The 25,302-nt window shown below is 39.2% G+C and overlaps 2 protein-coding genes across 3 annotated transcripts; both read left to right on the forward strand.

The window, feature by feature from the left end:
* The first annotated feature begins 495 nt into the window (after window positions 1–495).
* On the forward strand, window positions 496–7,303 carry LOC134789506 (protein mono-ADP-ribosyltransferase PARP16). The gene is made up of 7 exons (XM_063760086.1): window positions 496–733; window positions 1,180–1,324; window positions 3,961–4,116; window positions 4,868–5,077; window positions 5,367–5,550; window positions 6,618–6,791; window positions 7,029–7,303. Exons 1-7 carry the CDS (start codon window positions 606–608, stop codon window positions 7,178–7,180), a joined length of 1,149 nt encoding a protein of 382 aa, XP_063616156.1. The 5' UTR covers window positions 496–605; the 3' UTR covers window positions 7,181–7,303.
* A 2,112-nt stretch (window positions 7,304–9,415) lies between these two features.
* Window positions 9,416–16,475, forward strand: LOC134789896 (carboxylesterase 5A). Of its 2 annotated transcripts, XM_063760575.1 has the most exons (11): window positions 9,416–9,812; window positions 10,860–10,964; window positions 11,067–11,201; window positions 11,284–11,611; window positions 11,697–11,896; window positions 11,982–12,150; window positions 12,243–12,364; window positions 12,907–13,135; window positions 13,598–13,736; window positions 14,173–14,366; window positions 16,315–16,475. In XM_063760575.1, exons 1-11 carry the CDS (start codon window positions 9,687–9,689, stop codon window positions 16,461–16,463), a joined length of 1,896 nt encoding a protein of 631 aa, XP_063616645.1. In that variant the 5' UTR covers window positions 9,416–9,686; the 3' UTR covers window positions 16,464–16,475. The 2 variants fall into 2 exon arrangements, with proteins under 2 accessions (XP_063616645.1, XP_063616646.1); XM_063760576.1 differs by lacking the exons at window positions 9,416–9,812; window positions 10,860–10,964 and having other exon boundaries at window positions 11,280–11,611.
* Window positions 16,476–25,302: the final 8,827 nt, after the last annotated feature.

Raw genomic sequence — 25,302 nt, forward strand, 5'->3', positions numbered from 1 at the left:
CCACCTGTAAAGATTTTTCTACCATATTTCTTAATATATTATTGTTTAATACGAGCCTAGTGTAAAAAAAACTAAAGAACAATAGAAGGACAAGTATGAAATGTCATTAATTGTGTGTATAAATTCATGAACATATTTCAAGAAAAATCTTAAAGTATATATATATATAAGCTGGTCAAGCAGATCTTGTCAGTAAAAAAAGGCGGAAAATTTGAAAAACGTAGGCGCGAAGGGATATCGTCTCATAGAAAATTTGAATTTCGCGCCTTTTTCTACTGACAAGATTTGCTTGACCATCTTATATATCTGTACTATTTCTTTAAAATCTACTATGTTGCCAATATTTACTTCTGGCAACATATCTTAGGGCCGCCTTATTTCAATGAGACTTACCATCTGAAAAATGATAACGCGGCAAGTTTTAAAAGAATATCTGGCCACGAAGAAATGATAACTAATCATTTAAAGAATAAATAGCTATTTCAAAAAATAATATGTCATTACATTATCTAGATATAATATTAGGCAGTATAAATTATTAAAATTATGATTTTAAATGTGATGAAAACAAACCAAATGGACTGATGTATTACGAATAGAATATAATGGAAAAACAGCTAGACGTGTTATCTGATAATGGCACTATTTACAATATTGTGTCCACATCTGAAGCTATACCAGATAACAGTCAGCAAAAACTAGACACTCTTGCGAAAAAAGCTGCTCAACTAAGGTAAAATAGTATAAAAACAATAATAGGTAGGTACAGTTTTCTCTCCTGTGGACAATATTTAATAGCTTGTGGATGTGGGCATGTAGGGTGCTTATACTTATTTCGTTCAAATTGTAGCAATGCCTGTACCTTTATCTTAATTGATCATAGCCCGACGAACAGTTTAAAGTAGTTTAAACTGAAAGTCTAGTAAAGTCGTGTGTAATTAGATACCCTTATCTACATCAACTGCACACCCGAACACTGAATATGAGTCTTGTAGCCTCCTTGGGGATGAGCGAATTAAATTAAGTCACAATTTTAACGCAGGGAATAAAAGGCAATGCCATGCTTGAGTAGAGGGGCAAACTAGGTACAAGAGCGAGTTTTTTAACCTGTTAAAAGGTCATTCTTAACCTAAGCACCTATCCACAATCATTTTCTATAAGATAATATTTATGTTACAGATGTATACTTGAAAAGGATTTCAAAGCCTGTGACATGAAATGGAGTTTGTTCGTAGCAGCGGCGTTTAGTTTCAGATACGAAAGCTGCTTAAGGCCATTCCCTCCAGCTTTCTTAAAAAATGGGGTGAAGGACATGGACGAATTGGTAAACTCGTTTAAAGTGTATTAAAACTTATATAGGTACGATAATGCTACACAGATTTTATAAATTTAGATAAGCAAAATGAATAACAAAATTAGAAAATCTTACACAAGTCGACCTACTTATAGCGGTCGCCAAACTTTTGAGAAGAATGGCCAACCACAGTAGGAATCACCAATTTGAGGAATCTGAAACAGCCGCATATGTTATTTTCAGTGGTCTAAAAACTCTTAGTTAATATGATGTTCGTGATCCCTTGAAGAGCGGCAATCGTACCTTCAAAGAGCCGCATGGCATGCGGCTAATGGGGAACCGTGGTTTGCCGACCTAGTCTTACATTACCTAAGCTCAATAAATAAGATTTGTGTATAGATATATCTATAAATACATACTTATATAAGTAGGTACCTACATTGAAAACATCCATAACTCAGGAACAAAATATTTGTGATCAATCAAAAACATACAAATAGTACTTAAATGTCTTAATAAAATGCAAGGGAAAACACGCGCTGCAAATGACTACACAAGTAGGTACACATATACAATCCGTATGTGAACCATGCGCCGCTGTGGATGTCCACAATTTTTGTTTTTCCACTCGAAGCTGGGCGCAGCAGTCCCACATCACACAGCAGCTGTGCGGGCGAGTGTTATATGAAAGTCATCGCCGACAATGTGAATAGTCAGCATTTAACAAAGAAAATTATGCAGTTGATTTATAGGTATACTAGCTGTTGCCCGCGACTTCGTCCGCGTGGAATTTTATCTCAACATTTTACATCTTTATTAGTACCTATAATTTTCATTTCCAAGCAATGTTGAAATTACTTTACTTTTTTTCTATAATTTTCAACCCCCTTTTAACCCTTTTAAGGAAAACGCTGAAATTACTTTTCCTGTCTTCTAATAATTTCTCCAAATACAAAGATTCAAGTCCCGCGCCCGAAAAAATGTTTGATATCCATACAAACTTTCTACCCCTTTTTCATCACCTTAGGGGATAAATTTACAAAAACACTGAAATTAGTTTTCTTTTATTTTAATTTAATACCTTTTTGCAAAGTTTCAAGTTTCTAGCTTAAAATAAAATTTGCATCCCAAGACGAACTTTTATCCCCTTTTTAACCCCCTTAGGGGTTGAATTTCCAAAAACGTTGCAAGTGCTTTTTTTTTGTAATCGGCTATTATTTATGCCTTTCTAAGAAGTTTCAAAGCATTTGTAATGGATTAAAAAAATTTAACCCCTTTTTAACCCTGTTAGAGGATGAATTTTACAAAACGCTGAAATTACTTTTCCTAACTTCTAATAATATCCCCAAATACAAAGATTCAAGTCCCGCGTTCGAAAAAATGTTTGATATCCATACAAACTTTCAACCCCCTTTTCACCACCTTAGGGGATGAATTTTTCAAAAACGCTGAAATTAGTTTTCTTGTATTTTAATTGAATACCCTTTTGCAAAGTTTCAAGGTCCTAGCTTAAAATAAAATTTGCACCCCATGTTGAAATTGCATCCCCTTTTAAACCCCCTTAGGGGCTGAATTTCCAAAAACCTTGCAATTACCTTTTTTTTGGAATCGGCTATTATGCCTTTCTAAGAAGTTTCAAAACATTTCGACGAGCGGTCTGGGCTAGTGGATAGTGACCCTGCCTGCGAAGCCGATGGTCCTGGGTTCGAATCCCAGTAAGGGCATTTATTTGTGTGATGAACACTAATATTTGTTCCTGAGTCATGGGTGTTTTCTATGTATATAAGTATGTATTTATCTATATAAGTATGTATATACCCCACCCATAGTACAAGCTTTGCTTAGTTTGGGGCTAGGTTGATCTGTGTAAGATGTCCCCTAATATTTATATTTATTTATTTGTAATGGATTCAAACTTTCAACCCCTTTTTAACCCTGTTAGGGGATGAATTTTACAAAACGCTGAAATTACTTTTCCTGTCTTTTAATAATATCAACAAATACAAAGATTCAAGTCCCGCGTTCGAAAAAATATTTGATATCCATACAAACTTTCAACCCCTTTTTCACCACCTTAGGGGATGAATTTTCATAAACGCTCAAATTAGTTTTCTTGTATTTTAATAATATATATATTTACAAAGTTTCAAATTCCTAGCTTAAAATAAAACTTGAACCCCATATACAAACTTTCATCCCCTTTTTAGGGGTTGAATTTCTCAAAATCGCTTCTTATCTCTTGTACACTTTATAAATGTAATCTGTGCAAATTTCAACTTTCTATCTTTTGTAGTTTCGGCTCTGCGTTGATGAATCAGTCAGTCAGTCAGTCAGTCAGTCAGTCAGTCAGTCAGTCAGTCAGGACACTTGCATTTATATATATAGATAGATAGACTGCTTGCCGAGAATAATTATATGCTAAGGCTTCATACTAACGAGCGCTTTTTCAACGCGCGTTAGAAAAGCGCTTGAATCTGTCCGCACGCTAAATTCGATTTAACGGCCAGCGCTTAAAAAGTCGAAAATTCAACAACGCTTGATAAAAAGCGCCACCGCTGTCGTGTGAATAAATACACATGTATCCATTTGTGCCATTCAAACGCTTGTTTAACGCGCGTTGTAAAAGCGCCCGTGGATATGGGGGGTAACGTACTACTTTGTTTCAGTTGAGCGTTATTAGTGACGTCCCAGCGTTGGATCTCGTACTTGAACAACTGATAAACGTAGAGGACTTGAGTAAAGTCAGTGATATAATACACCTACTGTTTTATGTTCTTGTGCGGCTAAAGGAGCCCGCACTCAAAACCTTGCAACCAGATTCGGTACGTTGATTATTCATTGAATTAAGGTTAAGGTATAAACAACATTGACTTTAGCCCCCGTTTTCACTTATTCAATTTGTTCTAAAGATTTTAGCATATAAATTGACGGTTCCATAGGTACTAACCGTCGTAGTTACAGGCCCGACCACAAACCAGAAATAAACTAGTGGCTCTGTACCTACGCTGTAAATCTCGCGAGTCCAAATTCACCATTTTTAGGGTTCCGTACCTCAAAAGGAAAAAACGGAACCCTTATAGGATCACTCGTGCGTCTGTCTGTCTGTCCGTCTGTCACAGCCTATTTTCTCGGAAACTACTGGACCACAATTAAGTTGAAATTTGGTACACATATGTAAATTAGTGACCCAAAGATGGACATGTTTTTTTTTATAATTATACATAGGTTTAAAGTTATTTAAGAAAATAACCAAAAAATGACCATTCCCCCCCGAAACTAATGGGTCTAAAATTTTGAAAAAAATACACATTAATAGTTCTTTACCTATAGATGGCAGGAAAACCTATTAGAAATGTGCAGTCAAGCGTGAGTCGGACTTATGTACGGAACCCTAGAAACGCGAGTCCGACTCGCACTTGGCCGGTTTTTTATGAAAGTTTTCAAAAAACTGAACCTGTTCAAGTGCTCACTAAATTTCATCAGAATTGGTGGAGAAATGCGATCAGTAAAGGAGAACGCCTTTTGTATTTTGTATAACACTAACACTTACAAACCTCTTCCGCTGTCTTGCAGTATGAACAGATTTTATGCTACGTTAACTCCATTGAGCCTGCACCGATACCTCAGTACATTTTCCAAGTCTTGAGTGCTTCGAAATCCAACGCGGAACAAAAATGGAAGGATTTGGCGAGAAACCATAACATTTTCTACGCATATCATGGAAGTCACTTGGAAAACTTTTACTCGATGCTTAGTTTTAGTGTGCAACAGCATTTGAATAAGGTACCCTATCAATGAATTTGTATCGCATTGCCTAATATTTAAAAGTATTCCCGTTCCCGCTCGCTAAAATGCTACTTTTAGAAGCTATTGGGTAAAAGCTATGAGGATGAACTAAAATTCTGGCATAAAGGAAAAAGTATTATTAAAAAATAAAATAACGACAACTATTAATAAAAATAAACACGTGCCTAATAGTTTGAACAATTGAAGAGCAACAATTAATATGTGGAAGGTTAGCTGAATGTTTAATTGTCTAGTCTTATCCAATTCGTATCTATTTATCATGTAGCAAAGTACAATGGTCGGAGACGGCCTGTACCTAACCAGCGAGCTGAGCGCCAGCCTGCCGTACAGCCGCGGCGGGTTCGGCTGGGGCGCCAGCTGCATCGGCGGGCACATCTCCTGCGTCGCGCTCTGCGAGGTCATCGACGCGCCGGAGGGCATCAACTACCAGAAACCGAGCTCTAATGAAGGTCATAAAGTCAGAATTTACACCAATTACCTTATAAGGGATAAAGGGTTTTAAAAGCACTCAGTTCAGTTGAATCTCTTTTTAAATTGACTAAATTCAGTTCATACTACGAATTAGCAACTTATTTCGTAATTGGAATTAAATCAACGATTGTCATGCAGTCACTCCGCACTTCAAGGGTACCTAACTTAATAAGTTGTGCAGTGCTGTTCGGATATTCGGATGTTTTCTCTTGTCTATTAAGTATAATTATTAGACTATTTAGATAGACTGAAACACAGTCTAGCGCGCCCTCCCTCAGTCCCTGATCGAAATTAATGTCTATGTTTAAGGAAAAGTTGGCAAAATATGTACATCTGTTTTCTGTGTGATGACTTTGTACCCAAAGGGTAATAAAACCGGGCAAGTGCGAGTCGGACTCGCACACGAAGGGTTCCGTACCATAATGCAAAAAAAAAAAAAAACAAAAAAAAAAGCAAAAAAAAAACGGTCACCCATCCAAATACTGACCACTCCCGACGTTGCTTAACTTTGGTCAAAAATCACGTTTGTTGTATGGGAGCCCCATTTAAATCTTTATTTTATTCTGTTTTTAGTATTTGTTGTTATAGCGGTAACAGAAATACATCATCTGTGAAAATTTCAACTGTCTAGCTATCACGGTTCGTGAGATACAGCCTGGTGACAGACGGACGGACGGACGGACGGACGGACGGACGGACGGACAGCGAAGTCTTAGTAATAGGGTCCCGTTTTACCCTTTGGGTACGGAACCCTAAAAAGGGACCCTATTTACAAAGACTCCGCTGCTGTCCGTCCGTCTGTCTGTTCGTCCGTCTGTCGTCTGTCACCAGGCTGTATATCATGAACCGTGATAGCTAGGCGGTTGAACTTTTCACAGATGATGTATTTCTGTTGCCGCTATAACAACAAATACTAAATCAGAATATGATAAATATTTTCCACAAACGTGATTTTTTGCCGTTTTTTGCGTAATGGTACGGAACTCTTCGTGCGCGAGTCTGACTCGCACTTGGCCGGTTTTTTAATTTGTATTATTAAATATAGGTTATTCCGGAGACACTGGCAGAGCTGGATATGACAGACACACTGCCGACCACAGAGCTGCCGCTCACTACATCGTTACCAACAGTGACCTGATACGCGTGCGCTACATCTTGGTGTATGCCAAGCAACCGACCTTAATGAGGTTTCCAACCACGAGCGGTAACAGGCATAATGGTACGTCTCTTAATAATTAATGTGTTGTGTGCATATTGTGTGTAAATTCAGGGTTAGGTTTGTAATAACGCCCTCTACCTAGAGCAGCAGCCCTACAACGGAATCTGAATATACATATAGGTGATATAAGTGTGGCTCCAAATCTGTCCTATTGCTTCTCAAAGGTGACCCTGAATTAGCCCTACTACATCGAAATATACATTTTAGGTCCTGTCTGAATGGGAACATATTTTTCAGAGCGCGGATTATGCCAATGGGTATCAAGACATAAACTGTTTTCAATACTTCTTGGATACGGATTAATGCTGGCAACCATCGGATTTGCAAATAACCAACCAATGCAGCACTATTACGAATCATTACTGAGTAAATTTGATTTTAAATCTTGATTTCAAAAATTGTCGCTAGTGTATGCATGGTATGATTGTTGTTTGATTACTTATGTCATAAAATTTCGTAAGTAATATTGTAATTTAGTAAGCCAACTTACTAAATCCAAATAAATATTTTTTTGAATAGCCTGGTAATTTACTAATTTCGGTTACTGTTTAATTCTATATTTTGAGTACGAAATGTGCTTATTTAACCAACATGCACTTAGTTTATTTCTAAAAATTAAGTAATTTACATCCACATTAGGGTGGAGTGAAAGTGGCCAAAAATTTTTTTTTCTTTTTTTCAAATTTCCTGTATCATTAATTGATGATACATAGTATTAGAAGTAATTATGCAAAATTTTAGTTTTCTAAATATATATCTTAAGGTGGCGCATTAGGTTTAAAGTTTTGAAATAATGCAATTTTTGACATTCACATATATGATTTATTGAAAACGATATATGGACCTATTTAACAATTTTAATCATAAACTTTACTGAAATCATAATAAACTAGCAAAATAAACTCAAAAAATTACATTTTATTGTTGAAAATCAGTAGTTTCAGGGCGCTCATAAACACGAAAATATTGAGATTTGGTGTCGAAAACGGGTATGTCTTGCCGGGCTTTTATCCTTGTACGAATGAATCCATCTCTAGCTTCTGGTCCACAAACTGCTAACGAAGCCTACGTTACCAGCTTGACACACCTTTCGACAGCCTGAGTGTGGCAAGGATACTTTTCGAAATCCATCAAAGCTCCTGAAGTAATCAGGTTTGAAATTTCTGTGTCGCTATATTTCATTGTCATAGGAGGTTCTGTAATCTTTCCTTTGGTCCAATCTATTAAATCATAATAAGTAGATGCGTCAGCCCTTAGTTCTGGGAGTCGAAATTCGCGAACCTTCTTTCCTTTGGTCTCTTTTCGTGCTTTTAACACTCTTCGAAGAGCCAGCTCCCTTATGTGAGACGCATCATCTTGCAACATAGCCAGCAACAAATTCTCTGGGTCTGTGAAGAATGAATTTCTTTGAATAGAATAGAGAATTTCTTTCAGTGCAATACTTTTCAGGTTATCTAGTAAATACTGACATCTTTTAACCATGTTAAAAACATGAATTGGACCATATTTACATGATGATTTTGTCTTTATGTCGAACCAGGTTTGTGCATAAACTTTCATAATGAAAGTCGCGAGATCCCTCAAATTCTTTGTTGGTTTAGCTGTTCCAATGTATAAACGGAGAATCCTGTTTGCGCAAGTCAACCATCGGGAATGAGCCAGTTTTCCTGGGTCTTTGCTAGCTAAGTTGGGCGACACCGAACCAGAAGAAATTGCGGTGCAAATCTCAAACAGATATTTTTGATCAGTACTTAGCAAATTAGGATTCAAAGCTGACAATTCTGTGGAAATGGCTTCGTATTCGAAGTTCGTTGGTCTTGCAAGAATAATTCTTCAGCAACAGGCACTTTAGTTACACATTTGCATACTTCTATGGGTATACATTTACATGTTGCGATATCAAATAAGTTTTTCAGAGAATCTTCATAAAAGGTTTGTTTTTTGGAGTCATTACGCAGTTTTTTTACACCTTTATACTTGTTGTAATACACAATCAATCTTGCGACAACTTGTTGATGACTAATTGTAGGGATAGATGCTTTAGCCCATATATTTTCGATATCGGTAGCAATTATTTCACAAATGTCTTTGACTGAAGGATCTTTTCCACTATTCAACTCGAGTAGATAGTTTCTGTGCCATAAGTAATATTTAATCACATCACTATACGTCGGCAACATATTACCACTTAATTTTTGTGGATCGCCAAACACAGGACACCTCAAATCTTTTCGAGATTTTGGCATTTTGTAACATTTTACTTTCAATTTTCACTTCTTCGCCACAAGCAATTAATTGTATTTACTTCAAATAAAACCGATTCATATACGAGATGACACTTCGATACAATTAAAAACACCGCGTTTATAAAGTTAAATCGTGAATCGACTTCGAATAGTGGGAGCCACTTAAGCGTAAAAATTAAAGTTCTTTGTAAACTACCTTCAAGGTGCGCCACCTGAAGATTACGTCCTAGATGTCTGATTTTTGGTATGAATAGAGGTTTTACTTAGGATCATCGATTAATGATACAGGAAATTTAACAAAAAAGAAATAAATTTTTTTGACCACTTTCACTCCACCCTAATCCACATGTTACACAATTTTCAAAAATATTGTCCCAAACCGAGTTGTTCGTGTTAGAACAATGACGGTAGGTCGTCACGGTGCCCGTCATGGGCTGGAGCGCAATCATTGTACGATCTAATTGTTATTGTACCGAATGTCCATCGAAACATAATGTTATGCTCATCTCACATGAGTTCCGTCGTCCTGACTGACCGAACGACTGTTCCTGGGTACACGCATGTCCACCGTATTATCGCAACGTCGAATCAAAGAGGAACACAGAGATAAAGCGCGGGTTTGCAAAACGGTATTTGAACTTCCGTACCTATGTTTTGTTTTATTGTACGTGGAAACAAAATGGACAGTGTATACTTATTTTGGTGCCTGTTTACACTCTCCTGTGTAATTGCTCAAGATCCTACTGTAACTTTACCACAAGGACGGATTGTTGGGGTAAGTATAAAACATATTATTACAATTATTTTATGTAGGTATAAAGCTTTATGGCACCCACTGCTCCAGGAGCATCATGTTTACCTATATAGTTATAGTAGTTTGTGTTACAAGGGATCAAAATTATATATTTCCGTCAAGGGCGTACATTGCATCCTGAATGAAGCGATGGATTCTACAATAGAATCCCAAACGGCGTAGTGAGGAACGTAGGAGTAAGGTGAGTAGAATCGTAATGAGGGATTCAAGTGTTAACGCCCAAGACGAAATAATATTATTCAAGCTAAAAAAAAGAATGCAAAAAATAACAAAAACCGTGTCCTAGAACAGAAAAGTGCTACTTTGATCCCCCCTAGCAGGGAGGAAAAGTGCCACTTTGATCCCTCCTAGCGGGGAAGAAAAAGCCTTTTTCCGAATAGGTGATGTGAAAAGAAAATACTGAATTAAATTCACGTCTTCGTCATCCTAATGAACCTATACTTATATTGCTATATCTATAGTTAGTGTAGTATAGGACTTTGTTGCCTACATTAAAGTGAAATTCGGCTATTTATGGCTTGCATCATCATCGGGCCTGTAAAACGCAGTGGTGCGGATATGCTATCACCGTTAGTGTTTTTAGGGAGGATTTATTAGCTCTCAACTTTTTCTGTAGACATAGATTCCATGTCACAGTTGTTACATTTGGCCGGATTTGTGCGCAGTGGAAACGTGCTGGGCCCATAACCTGATAAGAGTTTATTACACAACTATATACTAACTTAGAACATGGTGTATAATGAAATACTTAAATAGCATTAAATATAACTTAATATAAAATAATGCAATACAAAATTAGCAGCCACTGCTACCAATATTAAGTTCTCAACAGAGATTTAACCGTCATATATACTCGTACATATTATTCAAACATGCATATTTGGATTCTAACCCAAGTCTGTCATAACATAACTTGTCCGAATCTCTTTGTTCTTTTATAGGATTTAGACATTTTATCTTCACTTACACATATCTTTTATAATAAATCTTAGTTATATAAATTTTCAGATAAGGGTTTACACAACAAGTTCATCTTTAACTCCTGTCGAAGTTTTCTTTGGAATTCCCTACGCTGCTAATGATTTTTCTTCGGCTTTTACACATAGATTTGCTGTAAGTGTCACAAAATTGATTGTGTATAATGTATACATTTATTGTGTTTAAATGTGTAATGTTCGATTACTTACATATTTGAATACCATTTATTATACTCAGGCCCCAACACGACATCCTGGATGGAGTCGTACATTTTTTGCACACAAGATGCCACAGCGGTGTCCGCAGTTGAACGATAGTGAAAGCGACAACTTCAGTGAAAATTGTCTTTTCCTTAACGTCTGGACACCACGGGTAAGAAATTGAGAATTCCATCAACATAAGTTTCATTAAACAATAACGTACGAACTTTAACGGCGTAACGTTTTTCAGAAAGCGAGCGGATGGAAAATCTTTACCCGTGATGGTGATATTGTATAGCGAATCATGGTCTCGCGGTGGAGTGACTTTGCCATGTCAAGAGCTGGCCGCAGAAGGGATCGTAGTGGTGACCGTAGCGTATCGCCTCCATGCTCTCTCCTTCTTCACATTAGGCTCTATCGCTGCTCGCGGAAACCTCGCCCTGCTCGATCAGTACTTGGCAATGTTGTGGGTTCGCGAAAACATAGCTGCATTCGGTGGTGACCCGACTACAATAACCCTCTTAGGGCATTCAGCGGGTGCTGACAGTATATTGCATCACATTACGTCTCCAAGAGCTATTGGTAAAACTTAAAAAAATATATAAAGCCTGGTATGTTGTACACGAAACTTGGCAAACTCTTAATCCATTGCTTCTTTTATTGACAGGCTTATTTCAGCGTGCGATAGTAATGTCACCTCGTGATATTTGGCACGCCTTGGGTGAAGACATGCACTATAACGCCACTGACGCTGAGAAGATATCGCGCGATTTAACTCGTTCTCTAGGGTGCACCAGCGTTGTGGACCTAGAAATACTTCGATGCTTGAGAGCGAGCCCCTTGTCTGACATATTAGCCGTATATTCGGTAATTTCACTGTTCCTGTTTTCAAAATTATATTGTCTTAAAAACATATATATCACCATTTTATGAACCTTACGCATTTTTTCAGAAATCAAATTGGAGCAGTATCATGCGCCCCGTACCAGATATTTTTCTGCCGGAATCACAGTATTACCTACCAAATTCACTTTCCGTTGCACTCTCAGCTACTAAGCAACCGACCATACAGCTTGACCTGCTTTTGGGAACCACTGACCTTGAAGCCATAAACTACAGCGGTTTGTATTTCATATACATATCTGTTAAAATTTCGGTCAAGGTTCAGTAAATACAAATGCGAGCTGTGGCAAATTGCTTTTCTCTGTTGCAGACGGACAATATGATGAACTATTGAAGCGTGGAGCGGCGTATGTTACGGAATATGCTGACACTAAAGTTATACCAAAACTGTTGCGAATGTTTTCATTGGACAAGTCCGATGCAATATCAGTGGTAAACCATACTCCTATTAACGGTTTATAATTAAGATAATAATGTTCACTAAGGTATTAGGTACCCTTTGATTGCTAAGTGATGGTGGATAGCTGTATGAGCTATCACGGCCATAAAGTAGCTTCTAAGGAAACTAAGGAACGTCGTCACTATGCTAGTTAGGACGAATGAATTATACGTACCTAAGGTGTGTGTGAAGCGTTTTAGTGTTATGTGGCGTGACGGTCAAAAAATTTGCCTGCGAACGCTCTGGCTGTGAAATGAACACCCAGCCGAGGTTTTCGCGAAGGATTACAGTAGGTATGGCTTTCGGTACTTAAAAAAAGGAGAGTATACCTACAGGTTTTAAGGGGTCGGCAACACGGGCTAGGTATGCATAAGCTGCGGCTACCACTTTCCGGCAGGCGGGACGTTTACTACCAAAGTGGTATTAGAAAAATATATGAATGATATTGATGATGAATCTATCTACTTATACTATATTCGAAATAGTTGAAAGTTTTTGAGTAACTAATGAGTTCAGCCACTTTTACAATCCGCAGCTATCCCAAGCGGTTCGTTGGGAATATTGGGGCCCGCTGTCACGGGACTCTGAGGGATCTGTATTGGGCCGTGTGGAAGCAACAGGGCGCGCAGAGACAGCAGCCACCTGGGGCGCGGGCGGCGCGCTGCTGGCCGCGCGGCTGGCACGACGCGTGTCGCGTCTATTCGTGTACCGGTACTCGCAGCCCGGCGGGGTCGACCTGCAAGGAAGACAGATCAATTATACAGGTAACCAAGCTTTCAGCGACTACATAAAAGATAAAACTGGCACTAGCTTCCCATGCTAATTTTACTTGAATGGTTTTGGGAATTGGGACAGATGTCTAATGAATTTGGTACCCACAGGAGACCTGGGGGCCTATCGCGAACCACGTTCAACGTGTTGCCTCGCTGTCACACTTATATACGTACAAATTTACAAGTGCGACAGAGAGGCAACACGTCGAATGTGGTTCGCGGTAGACCCTCTGACTACAATTTTACCTATAAGCCAACCCTGTTCTATTATGAGGTACCAACTGCAGACGTCACAGTGCATTGCCTATTGTTGTTTGTTAGCCTAGTTTAGTGTCCCACTGCTGGGTAAAGGCCTCCCCTCCTTTCCTCCACTCAATCCTGTCGTTTGTACGTTCCCGAGTGCATAAATAAGATTAAGTCAATTATTATATAGTAAATTTTCGTCTACCCCAGGAGCCGTACACGGAACAGATTTGGTGACTCTATTGGGTGATGCTTTGATGCTTCAAGTAGCGCGACGACCAGCGACTAGAGATGAGAGAAGGATTTCTTCCTTGTTTCAAAAATACATCACCAACTTCGTAAAATTTGGGTAAGTTAAGATTTTGCTGAAAAAAGAGAGGAGAGTACAAATAATACTTAGGGACAGTTGCTCCAAACTGTCTGCCACCGTTTAAGCTTTAGCATATTGTATTGTATTGTATTTTTTTGTAGCTTCTTAGTTCCTATAACGCTGCTAAATGCCGTTTGTGCAACTGGCCCTTACAGAATGAAATTACTGGCCTAAAAGGCCATATTTGTGTTTTGTACGATAAAGTATATACATGAAGATAAGGTCCATGCTTACCTAAATACCTGGTAATCATTTTGTAAATATATTACGCTGTCACAATTTAGTAGTAAAACCAAAGGCGGCAAATTTAAAAAATGTAGGCGCAAAGAGTTGACTTCACATAGAAAATTTGAATTTCGCTCCTTTTTCTTCTGACAAAGTGGGTGTGTCTGAGTATAGTTTATGGCCGATGCAGGTCTCCAGGCCCCGAAGAGTGGCGCCGCTACCGCGCCGGGGACGCACATGTACAGGAGTTGCGTGCGTGCACGACGGACGGTTGCGATGCAGGCGCTGACGCAGGGCGAGACGCCGCCTTTTGGCTCCAGCACCTGCCGCGACTAGCTAGCTTATTCGAGGCTGGACATTCTGAACCGCTTACTTTGGAGAAAGGTATCCCGTCTATACTTAGGTACCTAGTATATGATTATTGATTATGTATAGGTACATATTACTATTAGTCCTCATTCTTTTTTCCATTAGATATCACAGCAGGCAGGTACAGTCAGGGGGGTGTCACTACGCAGTTTAGGTACATTTGGCCGGCGCGCCGCCCGGGCCGGCAGGTGTATGGCCACACCCCGGACACTGGCGATCAAATGTATTAAACAAACGCGTTCCTACGCACACAGTCTAAGCTCGTGTAGGTGAACGCGTACCATGCTTGTGTGAGTGAGATAAGACGTGCTAGGGTTCCCGCCATTTTGTTGACAAGTTCGATGACCTCAATGACCCAAAACTCATTGCGCGAATTAGGAAGAAATAAGAATCATAATTATTATGCTGTAAGGTGGGTATCTAAGCTCGATTTATACAATAGTTTCCTATTTTGAATCAGTATAAACGAAGTAACAAAATTTTTGTAAGGAAATTCAGGCCACCAAAATATTACGTAAGTTGAAAACATGATTTTTTGTTCATATAGATATTGTGTTGTTTTCAGTGTGATCTGATAGGTTTAGGTCTCAATAAAACAGATAGGGTAAAAGAAATACTAAACATAAGTAAGTACCTATTGTAAGTTGGTATTCTACTAAAACATAAAACACTTTAAAAATAACTGGGTATGTACTTGCCTTGATTCATACAATGGGAATCTGTGGAACTTTCTTTTAGTTTTGTCGTTTATAGAGCTTAAACAACCGTACACAGCACAACACACACCCATTACAAAAGGATTTGTAAATATTTGTTTAATATTTGAATATTTTACGTGGCCTCCGCTCTGCACACCGCGTCGTCGCGTCCTTGCCAGCCGGTAACTGAGAGGTAACCGAGAGCGGGTGGGCGGCACTTTCAACGGGAGGCAGGGAGTGTCCATACTGTACGTTAGTACTATTTATTATACTGTGACCGCACGATAGTCGTGTCACGTGGCGCTCGCGCAAAGAAGATTCACCGTTCGTGCGCGGTTATAAGTTTCAATTTTGTTGCAGGCGGCGAGTATAGGTATAATTTTATACCTAAATCTGACTTTTGTGAAGGAGTGAATTTTCTGTACGGTAGTACTATTAGTTATTCTGTGGTACAGTCAAGCTAGGTATTAAATATCGACTCGGACAAACTGCAAAAAATAGTAGAAATTAAAATCCTCAGTTCTTTTCAAATGAATCCTTATGAGACAACGGGACGTCACTACAGTATTGCCACTTTTTAATTTCTACTCTTTTTTGTCAGACTATATACCTAAGTACATATTTTTGCCCTAATTATATTAACCTGTATGTTCGATACTACATTAAAAAAATCGGGCAAGTGCGAGTCGGACTCGCGCAAGAAGGGTTCCGTACCATATATAAAAAAAAAAAACAAAAAAAAAAAGCAATAAAAAAAACGGTCACCCATCCAAGTACTGACCACTCCCGACGTTGCTTAACTTTGGTCAAAAATCACGTTTGTTGTATGGGAGCCCCATTTAAATCTTTATTTTATTCTGATTTTAGTATTTGTTGTTATAGCGGCAACAGAAATACATCATCTGTGAAAATTTCAACTGTCTAGCTATCACGGTTCGTGAGATACAGCCTGGTGACAGACGGACGGACGGACGGACGGACGGACGGACGGACAGCGAAGTCTTAGTAATAGGGTCCCGTTTTACCCTTTGGGTACGGAACCCTAAAAATCCATACTTGGGTATCTATACTTGGTCAAGCAAATCTTGTCAGTGGAAAAAGGCGGCAAATTTAAAAAATATAGGCGCGAATTGTTATCGTCCCATAGAAAATTTGAATTTCGCGCCTTTTTCTGTGACAAGACTTTGACCAACTACAGTCTATTATATTCTACACCGTTGTTGCAATTTGCTATTATACTTAATTACTTACTTGTATTATCGCAGGTGAAAGTCGTTTGCGCGGCGGGGTGTTCGCACTGTGCGCAGTATCCGCGTTGTTGTTGCTGCTGCTGTGCGCGTGCGCGCTCGTGCTGCGGAGAGAGTGCGCGCGTCGCGCCGACCTTGACGATGATTCGCATCACTCACATCAGTGATATGACTGATTTGACGGCTTGAATTTATATTATATACCTTGTGATTTCTTTAATAAACATGGGTACTTATCACAAATATGTTCGTGTTTGTTAATTGAGAGGGTACATACGTACCTATCTAAAGTAACAATAATAGTATAAACATATACTAATCGATCTATCTATATAATATATATACAGTGAAACCTAGATAAGTGGGATCTCAAGGGACGAGCAAATTTGTCTCACTTAAAGAGGTATTTCACTTACACAGGGTCTCAGTTAACCAGGTATAAATAAATTTCTGTCTCATTTATAGAGTGTTCCATTAATAGAGGTGAGAAAAGAGGTTATTTCAGTTATACAGGTGGTAAGTAAGGTATTTTGTCAACATTACGTATGAGTTGTAATCATCAACAATAAATAAGGGTAAAATAATACTTGTTCTTAAATCGTTTTTGAAGTCTGTTCAAATTTTTATTCGAATTAACTTTGAATGAATCTACTTCTATAAAGGATGGATTTTGTTAAATTTAATTTAGAACGGAATTCTTTGCGTCTTAGAACTTTAATAAATGAAAATTAATTTTTGGTTTTTCGTTTCGATACTTTTAACTACTTACTCAATCTAACTAAATAAAACTTGAAGTCGTTTAGACACAATTAACCGAATGCGGAATTTTTGGTTAGACTAAAGTTCAAGATCTTCAATAAAGTCCAAGTTAGAGAGGTCATAGATTGACGTTATTTCAGATACAGAGGTCAATTCCTACAAAACAATGAAGCAAATGACATAGTCCGTCGGTCTCTTGCCACCATCAATGTGCCTGCTCTTCTTGAGCCGACTGGCATTATCAGAGATGATGGCAAGAGGCCCGATGGAGTGTCCTTAGTTCCTTGGAGCTTGGGACGGATGTTGGTGTGGGATGCTACCTGCGTAGACACACTGGCACCGTCCCACCTCCAACGGACTACTGTAAAAGCGGGCGGAGCGGCGGAAAGCGCCGAAATTCTAAAACGTAACAAATATAAGACCCTCGGTAGAGAGTACCATTTTGTACCATTTGGTGTTGAAACTCTAGGTCCATGGGGTCCCAGCGCGCATAAGTTGTTCGCAGAAATCGCGAAGCGTCTGGTTGACGTAACTGGTGACCGAAGAGCTGGCGGCTACCTCGCACAACGAATCAGCATTGCGATACAGCGAGGAAATGCCGCCAGCATCCTTGGTACAATGCCTCAAGGGCCTATTTTAGATTTAAGCTAGTTATTAATTTCGTTTAGTAGTACCACTGTATATATATTGTATGTAAATAAATGTTTAATTACATAGCAAATGTAATTTTTCAAATATAGTCTCAGTAAAAGAGGTAAAATACACTCTCTGTCTCAGTAATAGAGGTAAATTTGACTATAAAATCGAAACAACTAATCTCAGTTATAGAGGTCTGTTTTATCTCACTAACAGAGGTAATTCAGTGCCAAAGTGCCGGGACCGCACCATGAGTCCCAGCTATAGAGGTTTCCCACTTATCCAGGTCCCACTTAACCAAGTTTCACTGTATATATATAATACCTTTAAATGAGCAATTCTTGTTTATTTATATAAATGTATATTTATTTATATACCGGGTGTGGCCTGTAACATGAGCAAAAAATTTAACTGTAGGCTGTACTCCTCATACTGACCAACATTTGTTCAGCGACTTTTAAAAATAACTTGTGGTTTTGGTCTAAGTCTAAGATCCCACGATCCCGTTTCTATGGTCGACCTTCACCAATCTGTCTGACGGATGAAACTATGAATATATGAAAGAAAATATGTTCCTGAACATAAAAAAATAGGGTTGCCTAAAGAAATCCGGTCAAGGCTATTTTTAATAAAAGGTCTTTTAAAATAAATAGGGGTCTTAGAATAACATTTTTTGATTAAGTGAATGTTTTCGGAAATAATCGCTTTGAAATAATCAAAATGTACGTGATTTTTTTTTTACCGTTTTAACCCTACAGTGTGGGGTGTCGTTGGATAGGTCTTTAAAAATAAATAGGGGTTTGCAAACAATATTTTTTGATAAAGTTAACCGTTTTGGAAATAAAAAATTAGAAAGGACAAAATACGGGTATTCCTTCTAACTTTTGAACCATTGATCCAAAAAATATGAAAAAAATCATAAAAATAGTGCTTAAAAAACTCATTCAAACAAAATTAAAATAAACTTGATAGGTTAAGCCGTTTATGAGTTATCGGTAAAAGTCTTCCCTTCTTATTTTACTTAAAAGCCTGGCAAACCTTATTTGTGACCGGATTTCGCAGGCAACCCTATGCCACTGTATTCGCAATAAAATTACTAACAAATTTTGATGTATAATTCAAGCGTCAGACAGATGAGTCGTGCAATTATCGATAAAAACGCACCTGTTTAAACATGGCAACCACATAATAGTGACCGGAAAAAGATAGGCAACCTAGTTGATTTATGTTGTACAAGTTCTATACTTTCCATTGGAACTTATTTCGTTTGTCAGACAAATCGGAGAAATTTGAAGAAAAAAATTTTTTTTCAAAAATTTATTAAAAATAGCCTTGACCGGATTTCTTTAGGCAACCCTATTTTTTTATGTTCAGGAACATATTTTCATAGTTTTATCCATGGTCTAATAAAACATGGTCTTCTATTCCCAGAGTGGCACAGGCCTACGTCACAATAACATGGCCGCTATATATAGCGCTATCGCATATTATCATATAGCGCTGTCGCATGATGACGTAGGCTTGTGTCAGTTAGGTGACCTAGAAAAGACGGGAATGGAGTACCAGGCGGAGTATATTATTATACCATGGTTTTATCCGTCAGACAGATTGGTGAAGGTCCGATGTATGGGGGATCTCCTACTATTTGATTTTTAATACACTTTAAAGTTTATTCTAAGACGCAATGTATTGCGAATTTTGTTAACAACAACGTCAATCACAATGATATGGCATGGCGATGGCGTCCATTGAAGATAATATTTATTTTGTATGAAAAATAGGGAGTTTAAATAATTCATAATTTTTAAAAGTTGTTGAACTAAAGCAGCGGTCGGCAACCTTTTTTTGCGTAGTTTTAGTAGCGTAGTTAACGATGAGTAAGTTGATGCGGGCCGCACTTTGTTAATATTTATGACTTTATCAGACATTGTCGTTTCTCAATATTAAGCCCGCTCCACACTCGTGAGCGAATCACGGCGCGAAGCCGCGAACGCGAGTGTGGAGTCGATTTCGCAGGTCTGCGTTCAAAACTCCACACTCGTGTTCGCGGCTTCTCGCCGCGATTCGCGCATGAGTGTGGAGGGCGCTTTACATAGCCAGAGAGGCTCGCAGGCCGCAAGTGACAGTTTCACGAGCCGAAGTAAAGTGTCACGGTTTGAGGAGTACAATCTATGTTTTAATTCTTTGCTCGTGTTACAGGCCACACCCGGTATATATTTCGGTGATCTCGGAAACGGCTCTAACGATTTCGATGAAATTTGCTATATGGGAGTTTTCGGGGAGATAAATCGATCTAGCTAGGTCAGATGGCCTACCGCGAACCACGTTCGACGTGTTGCCTTTCTGTTCCACTTGTAAATTCGTACGTAAGTGTGACAGGAAGGCAACACGTCGAACGTGGTTCGCGGTAGGCCCTCTGATCTCTGGGAAAACGCGCATTTTTGAGTTTTTATATGTTTTCCGAGCAAAGCTCGTTCTCCCAGATATTATTAGGGCGAGCGAAGCGAGCCCTATGACTATTCGACAATCTATGCATTCTTGTGGTAGGTACACTTTACGGAAAAACTACTGCACTGTTAGGTTTGACATTTAACATAGTAATTTAAATTTATGTCTAGATGTGTTATAAAACATAAAAATATCATTATATAAACCTAAAAAAATAAAATAAAGGAATAACACTTTGTATTACTACTAACGCCATCTGTTGGAGAAGTGATGAATTAACATTCGTGCTAATGTTAATTATTTGTTTTTCTGACAGATAGCGTTGGTAGTAAAAAATAAATAAACTAGCAAAAAGCAGAGCTTTGTAAGGGCTCGCGGAGGTTTTCTACCTTAACGTACCGAACCGGTTGCTGTCCGGTACACCTGTCTGTTACAGCTTTTACTTTGTCCTTTAAAAACGTGTCCAGACGACAAAATCAAATTGCCAATATCATCCACACGTAATATACAATTTCATAAGTGCTTATTACATCCTACACGGCCGCCCAGTACTTTTTGTAAGGAACCCAACTGGCTTTCCTACATAATGTTGAGTCAGCGAGCCAATGTTCTTGAATTTATTTTTGCGTCCACTCCACACAATTGATCGAAAAACTATCCCGTCTGGACACCTACTGGCGATAATCACGCTGCTCCACACATAAACTAACACACACAGTTCCACTAGGTACAGCCAGGGTCCAGCATCAGCTCTATCTTGGGTACTGCTCTTCCAAGTTCTCATTAAGACGTGTCAGATGACCAAAACAGCGTGTGCCTATGTTGCACCAAACCTGAGTTCCACTAGGTACAGCCAGGGTTTAGCATCAGCTCTATCTTGGGTACTAATCTCCTAAGTGCTCATCAAGACGAGTCGGATGGCCAAAACAGCGTGTGCCTATGTTGCAACAAACCTGAGTTCCACTAGGTACTGCCAGGGTTCAGCATGAGTTCTACCTTGGGTACTGTTTTCCCAAGTGCTCATCATGACGAGTCGGATGTCCAAAATAGCGTGTGTCTATGTTGCATCAAACCTGATCGAGTTCCACTAGGTACAGCCAGGGTTCAGCATCAGCTCTATCTTGGGTACTACTTTCCTAAGTTCTCATCAAGACGAGTTACATGACCAAAACAGCGTGTGCCTATGTTGTATAAAACCCGAGCTCTATTAGGCACTGTCAGGGTTCAGCATCAGCTATCTTGGGTACTGAAAGTACTGATCTACCCAGTGATCATCATGACGAGTCGGATATCCAAAACAGCGTCTATGTATGTTGCATCAAACCCGAGCTCCACTAGGTACTGCCAGGGTTCGGCATCGGCTCTATCTTGGGTACTACTCTCCTAAGTGCTCATCAAGATGAGTCGGATGACCAAACCATAATGTGCCTTTGTTACACCAAACCTGAGTTCCACTAGGTACTGCCAGGGTACTGTGTCATTTTGCTGAACTGCACGCCGACGTTTCGATTGGCGTGCAGTTCCCATACAAGTTTCAGTCGGGTTGTAGTCCGTCTGTATCGGCCCTAAGTTACTGAAGTTTGTATTAATTATGCTTATCTTTATTTATAATTTTAGCAGTTCCAAGCAATAGTAACACTAAAGGCGCCATTCATTAATTACGTAAGACAATTTTTGCCAGCTTTTGACCCCCTCCCTCCCCTATGTAAGAAATAATAAGAATAGGCTGGCCCCGTCCCCCTCCCACCAATATAATTTATTTTCAAAAAAATATTTTTATGAATGTTTGTTTGTACCTGTACAAAGTTACTTGAGCTCGTTTAAGCTAACTCTGCACCGTGTTTGATAGCATAGAGTGTGGAAGTATTATTTGAAACGTCATAATTTCATAGAAATTAAAAAAAATATCGCATCTTTGTGATCTTACTTAAGAACTATGAAAACCCCCTCCCACTCCCTTGTAAGAAAAAATAATATATGTTCGACCCCCCTCCACCCCAAAATCGTCTTACGTAATAAATTAATGGCGCCAAAACTGTATCTCGAACTGAAAATACCCGATTTAAGTTTGCTAACACAACATGACTGATCATCACATCGTCAGCGTCACAAAACATACGAGTAAATTGACCTCCGCAGTAAATATACAGCAAGATTGATTGTTCCAGTAGGTATTCACAAAAACTGAATTGCTAAAATGGGAATCAAACCAAGTGAAGCGAGGTGGGTTGAATCCAAAATTGTACCCACTTTGGTATTCATCGTTGTTAATGGCGTAAGCGCCATCGACATTATTGAACTTGAAAACACCACATAGGTATCGTATTGTCTGAATACCCACAACACAAGCCTTCTTAAGTAGTCAATTTGTATAAGAATGTCCAATATTTATTTATTTATTTATTACTAACGCCATCTGTTAGAGAAAGAAATAATTAACATTAGCACGAATGTTAATTCATCATTTTGCCAACAGATGGCGCTAGTAGTAATACAAAGTGTTATTACTTTATTTTATTTTTTTAGGTTTATAAAAAGATATTTTTATGTTTGATAACACATCTAGACATTAATTTAAATTACTATGTTAAATTTCAAACCTAACAGTGCAGTAGTTTTTCCGTAAAGTGTACCACAAGAATGCATAGTTCGTCGATTAGTGATAGGGCTCGCTTCGCTCGCCCTAATAAATATTGGACAAATTGACTAAGCCCCACGGTAAGCTCAAGAAGGCTTGTGTTGTGGGTATTCAGATAACGATACCTATGTGGTGTTTTCAATTACAATATTGTCGATGGTGCAACATAGACATACGCTGTTTTGGACATCCGACTCGTCATGTTGATCACTTGGTAGAGCAGTACCCAACATACCTGATGCAGAACCCTGGCAGTACCTAGTGGAACTCGGGTTTAATACAACATAGGCACACGATGTTTTGGTCATCCGACTCGTCTTGATGAGCACTTAGGAGAGTAGTAGGTACCCAAGATAGATCTGATGCTGAACCCTGGCTGTACCTAGTGGAGCTCTGGTTTGGTGCAACATAAGCACACGCTGTTTTGGTCATCCGACACGTCTTAATGAGCACTTGGAAGAGCAGTACTCACGATAGAGCTGATGCTGAACCCTGGCTGTACCTAGTGGTACTCAGGTTTGGTGCAACATAGACATACCCTGTTTTAGACATCCGACTCGTCATGATGATCTCTTGGTAGAGCAGTACCCAAGATAGAGCTGATGCTGAACCCTGGCAGTACTTAGTGGAACTCAGGTTTGGTGCAACATAGGCACACGCTGTTTTGGTCATCCGACTCGTCTTCATAAGCACTTAGGAGAGTAGCACCCAAGATAGAGCTGATGCTGAACCCTGGCAGTACCTATTGGAACTCAGGTTTGGTGCAACATAGGCAAACGCTCTTTTGGCCATCTCACTCGTCTTGATGAGCACTTAGGAGAGCAAATTATATGTGTGTTTATGTGCGGAGCAGCGTGATTACCACCAGTAGGTGTCCAGACGGGATAGTTTTTCGCTCAATTGTGTGGTGTTGACGCAAAAATAAATTCAAGGACATTGGCTCGCTGACCCAACAATATGTAGGAAAGCCAATATTGGTTTCCTTACAAAAAGTACTGGGCGACCGTGTAGGATGTAATAAGCTCTTATGAAATTGTATATAACGTGTGGATGATATTGGCAATGTGTCGTCGTGTCAAACAGTCGTCTGGACACGTTTTAATGGACAAAGTAAAAATTGTAACAGACAGGCGTACCGGACAGCGACCGGGGTCAGTATATTTCTGTCTTGTTCTCACTTATTGCTGCGTCCTTAACGGATTTATAACGTACCCACTCGATCGAACATGGAACAAGCCTCGGACTGGATCAAAGTCGCGGTCCGGTAGGTAAGTACGTTTAGGTAGAAAAACTCCGCGAGCCCTTACAAAGCTCTGCTTTTTGCTAGTTATTTAATAGGCCTTAAAAAGGGCCCAAATCAAAGAGTAAGTTGGTGTAAATGTGAAGCGCTATGGGAGTTTGGAATTTAGCGCCTCTTTAATAGCCGTAACACACTAGCGCACCGCACCAAGGTCACGTTGCGGTGCGGTAGTGTATTACGGCTTTATTGATCGCCTAAAGGCCGTAACACACTATCGCACCACACCAAGGTCATTGTGCGACGCACCCATAAGTAAGAGCGAGAAAGCGATATCTCTTTCTCGCTCTTACTTATCGATACGTAACTTACCGATACGTAAGAGCGAGAAAGAGATATCGCTTTCTCGCTCTTACTTATGGGTGCGTCGCACAATGACCTTGGTGCGGTGCGATAGTCTGTTACCACTATAAAGACTAGCATGATGTTCTATCATTGATATATCCAATGAAAACCGGCAAAGTACTAAAAATATGGTGTAGTGATAAGCGCCCTCCAGACTATGCGCGTGAATCGCGGGCGAAGCCGCGAACGCGAGTGTGGCGTCGATTTCGCAGATTGTTCACGCCTTCGCGCCTTGTTCTCCGTTTTTTGTCGGTATTTCGGCCCGCGTCAAAGGAGACGCGAAGCGCGAACTTGCAAGACTCCACATTACACAATATTTTGGCTCCTCTGTGGCAAGATAAATATTAATTATATTATGATATATTATATTAAGCAGCTATATTTTACGGTTTTACAATAAAACAAAATGGAAAAACAGCTAAATCACGTATGATGCCATAGATAACTAACAGTTAAACTCGATCAGCTGATGCTTTTCCGCCATATTGCCGCAAACCAAACTGCGAAATCGCCGTGAATGGAGTCATACGTCAACTTCGCGATATGTTCGCTCCGCGACGTCGCGCCGCGATTCACGCACATAGTCTGGAGGGGGCTATACGTTGCATGGTCTGTAGAGCCCTACTCATAGATATATAATATACTTAGATGACGCCTCAGCGAGCTATCACTGTTACCACTTTTGTTTAGTGTACGATTAACAATTTAACACCACCTTGCTGTAGCCATGTCGATAAAGTCATATCGATAAACGATCGACATTTCTTGCAATTTTAATTTTACTTCAAAGGTTTAACGATACCTAAAAAGAACAAAAACGCTTTTATTCTTTATTGTGGTTATCAGATCACAATTTTATCGTTACGCCCCAGCAGGGAACCAA

This window comes from Cydia splendana, chromosome 4 (assembly GCF_910591565.1).
Source record: "Cydia splendana chromosome 4, ilCydSple1.2, whole genome shotgun sequence".
NCBI lineage: Eukaryota > Metazoa > Arthropoda > Insecta > Lepidoptera > Tortricidae > Cydia > Cydia splendana.

Coding starts and splice junctions, on each gene's coding strand:
- LOC134789506 (XM_063760086.1), top strand. CDS start 606: ATGGAAAAACAGCTAGACGTGTTATCTGATAATGGCACTATTTACAAT. Junction 734..1,179: donor AAAAAAGCTGCTCAACTAAG/GTAAAATAGTAT, acceptor TTTATGTTACAG/ATGTATACTTGAAAAGGATT. Junction 6,792..7,028: donor GAGCGGTAACAGGCATAATG/GTACGTCTCTTA, acceptor CATATTTTTCAG/AGCGCGGATTATGCCAATGG.
- LOC134789896 (XM_063760575.1), top strand. CDS start 9,687: ATGTTTTGTTTTATTGTACGTGGAAACAAAATGGACAGTGTATACTTA. Junction 11,612..11,696: donor TACGTCTCCAAGAGCTATTG/GTAAAACTTAAA, acceptor TTTTATTGACAG/GCTTATTTCAGCGTGCGATA. Junction 13,136..13,597: donor AAGACAGATCAATTATACAG/GTAACCAAGCTT, acceptor CGTCTACCCCAG/GAGCCGTACACGGAACAGAT.